The sequence below is a fragment of the Sinocyclocheilus grahami genome, unplaced genomic scaffold, assembly GCF_001515645.1.
Source record: "Sinocyclocheilus grahami isolate Dianchi unplaced genomic scaffold, SAMN03320097.WGS_v1.1 scaffold208.1, whole genome shotgun sequence".
Taxonomy (NCBI): domain Eukaryota; kingdom Metazoa; phylum Chordata; class Actinopteri; order Cypriniformes; family Cyprinidae; genus Sinocyclocheilus; species Sinocyclocheilus grahami.
The window spans coordinates 1,112,236-1,117,304 of record NW_015505387.1 but is presented as its reverse complement, the minus strand read 5'-3'; the positions used below and the strand labels follow the sequence as shown (position 1 = coordinate 1,117,304).

The 5,069-nt window shown below is 35.7% G+C and overlaps 1 protein-coding gene across 4 annotated transcripts in view; it reads right to left on the bottom strand.

Annotated features, from left to right (window-relative positions):
* The window catches only part of wrap73 (WD repeat containing, antisense to TP73), a 20,606-nt gene that overhangs the window by 12,581 nt on the left and 2,956 nt on the right, over positions 1-5,069 (bottom strand). For 2 of the 4 annotated variants that reach the window (XM_016286257.1, XM_016286256.1), the window contains exons 2-4: positions 4,463-4,535; positions 4,185-4,337; positions 3,756-3,872 (exon numbers count right to left, since the gene is read on the bottom strand). In XM_016286257.1, the coding sequence (XP_016141743.1) occupies positions 3,756-3,872; positions 4,185-4,337; positions 4,463-4,531 (339 nt within the window). In that variant the 5' untranslated portion in view covers positions 4,532-4,535. The remainder of the gene's footprint in view (positions 1-3,755; positions 3,873-4,184; positions 4,338-4,462; positions 4,536-5,069) is intronic. The other 2 variants (XM_016286258.1, XM_016286259.1) reach the window with 1 other exon arrangement.

Here is a 5,069-nt window from a genome sequence, read left to right as displayed (position 1 = left end):
CTAACCATAGCCCATAACAAAGACATCTCAAACAATGTCATCTTTGCATTAAAAATTACATAACTGAGCAAATGACACTTAATGACAGTTGTCATAAACATGCATAAAAAACCTTCATATTCATGACATGTGTCATGTCATGATTATGAAGGTGTCATGTCAGTCTTATGCACACCCCTTCAAGTAAAGTGTAACCGAAATATCTATTTAATTTAACTATACAAACCCAATCTGCACCTTCAGGTGGTCAACAGTGAAACACAGGTCGGTGGTTTACAAACAGATTTAAGTGCCAGAAAATACCGGACAAAAAAGCTGACTGGTCAAAAAAAAGAACATAAGTCGATGTCAAATAAAGTTCAAAAAATGCAAACAGATTCTATTTGGATGAATTCAAGCCTTCACGGATTACAATAACAGCTGACAATATGGAAGGCAATGAAGTACATTTATCCTAAAGCAAAGGCAAATTAAGAGTAGTTTTAAATTAATACAAAGTAGACAATATGATACAACAAAATATTAAATGAAGAGACAATGCTCATTTGAAGTATTAATGAATGAACCAACCAAGCTAACAATTTAAACAGGGTTTGAAATCAACACCCGCCAACCTGCAAAAATGCAATTTTTGCAATCGTCTCATTTGCCAGTTCGGCAGGTTATGATGAATGCTCCTGAGCTACATTCCTACTGTCCCAGATAAGGGTTTGAATACTTATGCAATGGAATCATTTAAGTTTTTTTTTTTTTTTTTATAAATTTGCAAAGATGTTAAAATCCTGTTGTTGTTTTTTTGCTTTGCCATTACGGTGTATGGGGTGTAGAATGATGTGGGGGAAAAAGTAATTTAAAGCAATTTAACATAAAGGCAGCAACATAAAACATGAAAAAAAAAATAATAATACTTTCGCAAGGTTTGCCTGCAATTTAATGACTTAAGTTATTAAATAAGTTGGTTATAATGCGTAGAAGAATCTTGTCTGATCTTACTTCCGGTTCATCCATCACATATGAAATAAAATGTCTAATCAAATGCATTGTGGGGACACATTATTATAACTAGTATAAAAAATAAACTAGTGAGAATATGCCCTACATCAAGTATATTAGCAATACAAAGTAAAACGTTTAAACAGTTGTTTACGGACATCTGCTCTTCTAGTCTGTATCGTTCAGGCATCAATGGACTGTAAAATGCTAAATTAAGCTTTTCTTGACCTTCAGCCAAGAGTAATGTGTTCTTATATGTACACAAGGCAGACCACTTATCATATCTGCAAACTCAAGTAAATATGCCAATCATATGTCATTGTGCTTCTCATGTCGACACCTACTCAGTATTCAATAAACTGCTCTGCCATGATGAACAACACCGCTCATAAGGTTTGCTGATGCTAACATACATTAGATGTCTAATATGTGCCTGCCACCTTTATACTGTTCAGTTGGTATCCTCTAGGTGGCACCCTAATGGAGCAAGCTGACTCGAATGGCCTGTGAATGGAGTCTTTGTCTAATTTTCAAACACACCATGTACCATAAGCGGCTTTATAAAGGACCATTTGTAATAGTGGATGTGTTATTATTAAAACAGATAGTGTACTGTTCATTTATGGAAGCCTGTAACAGAGACGTCAGATGGAAGACAACAGACAAATGTCCAGCCGTCCGTCATTCAGCCTCAGACACTCTAGACAAAGAGCAAGAATTCCAGACAGATGGACACTTAACTCACACACACACACACAGCTGTCCAGCATCTCAACACCTGTCAGTAATTCTTGGAATCAAGTTCAGGCGACAGACTACGGTGGCACTCGGCCCTAGTGTAATCCAGACAGACAGAAAGAGAAAAGGAGAGAGAGGAGGACAGTAACATCAAGATTTCATAACAGACTACCATTTAAAAGTTTGGGTTCACAAAGATTTATTTTTCCCCTTTTTTAAAAGAATTACTTCTATTCAGCAAGGATGCATCAAAGTTTCCGTGCAGAAAACAGCACAACTGTAATAACAATCAGAAATGTTTTTCGAGCACCAAATTAGCATATTAGAATGACACTGATGCTGAACATTCAGATTTGTGTCACAGAAATAAATGACATTTTATAATATATTACATTAGAAAAAATTTTATTTTTAACCCTTGTGCGTCAATTAAAAAAAAAAGTTACACATAGGTCCATAGTGGACAAAAATGTCAGTGTCAAAAAAAAAACGGTTATAAAATGGGAGCACAGAGTTAAGTTTGGTCTCGTTTTAAAGAAGACCCATGGCAGATTATTGCTGAAGTTATAAAAAAAAAAGTTTAAAAAGTGAAACCAAAAAAGGAGTTTATGAAAATGATTTATGAACGATATTTTATATAAAATATATACTTTATGAAACATGTTGAACATGTTTGATACCTGCTAGAAAATCAAAGCAAGTTGTGTTCCAAATTTGAGGTTGATCTCTCAAAAAATGAGCTTTCAGTAAGATTTTGTTTGGGCGCAGTACCACATTTTCCCCATTAGATGCCAGCAAAACTGGTTGGATTTGTGATTTGCAGCAGAGTTTTTCTCTCTCAAATATTACAACACACACACACACACACACACAATTTGTTTTTTTATGACACACCTACAAACCACACTCTGACATACATACCAAACACACCCACAAAATTATAGCTGCATTATTTATCCAATTATCAGAAAAACAGGAATAAAGCGAGTATTTGCGTTCTAGGCCAAACCTGAAAAAAATGACACCATCTGGTAAAAAAAATAAAAAATAAATAAAAAGTTGAAGCCTTGCCAACAGAATGAAAGTATATTAACAAAAAGTGCATCATTTTACAGTTAAATGGTACCGTGATTAAAAATAGCATTTTTAATGGGTTTCATTGGGGACATTTATGTCCAAAAGGTCCTGAGAGGAACAATGTTCTGTACCTAGTGCAAAACAGATTAATAAAGGAAATGGAAGTGAAATAGTAAAACTACAATAAAAATACACACCTGTGGCAAGATGTATGCAGTTGGCAATAACACAGGCAAAATTATAAAAAAATATTTAAACACTTTTAAAAAAAAAATTTTTTTTGAAAGGGTTCATTGAAATTATATTTCACAATATGTAACATTTGCCTTCATTTATGCATCTATCATTCTATATGTCTTCATGGTGTAATCACCGGAATATTATTTCATTTGACTTAATATTTCGACTACCCTTTTAATATTTTTTGACATCTTTTACATGATTTTGTTTCCAATTATTTCTGTACATTTAAACGTACTGTACTGTTGTTTCCCTTACTGGACCTCAAGTTTGTTGAAGTGTATGCTTTAACAGAAAATTAAATAGTTTATTTTTAAAAAATCCTGGATTTATGATCAAATAAATGCAACCTTGGTGAGCAGAAAAAAACTTCTTTCAAAGATATTACAAAATTGGTACCGACCCCGAACGTTTGAAAGGTAGTGTGTACAATGAAAAGAACACGTAGGGTCATTTTTCATTCATGTACACGAAACAAAAAAACACCATCATATTTTGCATATTAGTCCAAAATGTGTTATTTTTTGTACTTTATGTCTCATGCATTTAATCATGTGTCGTCTCAGTGTTTAAACGCTCTTTTCTGATTGCGACCCCATTGAACGAATCGGTCCTGTGCATGGACTGTCTGTTATTTTCAGGTCTTTATTTATGGGCAGCAACAGTTGACACGGTGCAGAACTGACCCCTCCTACCGCCGTACTTACATTGAACTCAGTGGTGTTGAGTACGTGTCGCCCGTCAGGACTCCAGCGTGACGAGACTAGACCAATCGAACCCTCGTCTATCTTACAGTGCCAGTCCGGCTGCTCTAGAGACCACACCTGAGAGAGCGAATACACAGCAACACAAAGTCCCTTCAGTAACAAGCATACCTGAATCCTGTCGCCCTGCTGAATGGCTCAACATGAAAGACTGGCGCTTGCTTCCTTTACAAAGGTAAGCGGATTTAAATAGACAGGAGATTTTATTCAATTGCTGAAAAAGCGACAAGCAAAGATGTGAGACCTCAGATCTGGATGTACTTTTATAGATTTTTTTTTTTTTTTTTAAGACCTTCTAGGTAAAGGCTAAAAATAGCCAGAATGAAATCAGGTAAAAGCTCATCAATAGACGCAATGGGCAGCTTGTCTTACCTGCACTAGTCCTCTTTTGTACATGGCACAAAGGATGAAGAGGGAGTCGGAGGACCACTCCATGTGCATCACCGGGTCCAGGCATGTGTACAGGTGCGCGATCTGAAGGCTGTTGAAATCACGGACCACCAGGCGGTACTGAACACAGGTGGCCTACAAGCCCAAATTAAATGTGGTGATTAATAAGAAAGATTGAGATCAGTTTGGAAGTATGCAATTCTAGCCTTAAACTGATTTGTCATGTGAAAACGTTGATAGCTGTAAGAAAAGCATCTTACCAAATATTTCCCGTCCGGAGAAACTTTGCACAGTTGATTGGACTGCTTGAAGACCTCGGAGAAATTCATGCTCCTGGAACCAACAGCAAAGCTTAAAATATTAAAATGTTGATGCATACTTTGAAATTTTGACAGTAACATACTAAAAAAAAAAAAAGAGGTTGTGTCAGAGAGACACAAAGACAGCCGAAACCTATTCAAAGAATACTTCACCACAAAATCAAGAGATGTATTTTTCAGAAAGTAAAATAAATACATCTGTCAAACAAAGCCCGTTGAAGCAACATTAAGATTAAGACACTTTACTGAAAGTTTATTTGCATGATTCTCATCAGGTTCACACTAACTTACTGTAGGCCATCCTGAAATGTTTAAATCTCAATAAATCAGCATTACGCATATTACAAATATGACCACTCTGCACACATACTGAAGTAATGCTCATAGTAAGTTTTTGGGATGATATGGCCTATAGTTAACAACAGGTGAGATGCACCCAGGTAACATCAGCAGGCTGCTCGACGAACCGTGGGTTCAATCTAAATATTACGACTACTTTTTAAAAAATTATACAATTTTAGAAACGCCACAGATGATCCATAACTCG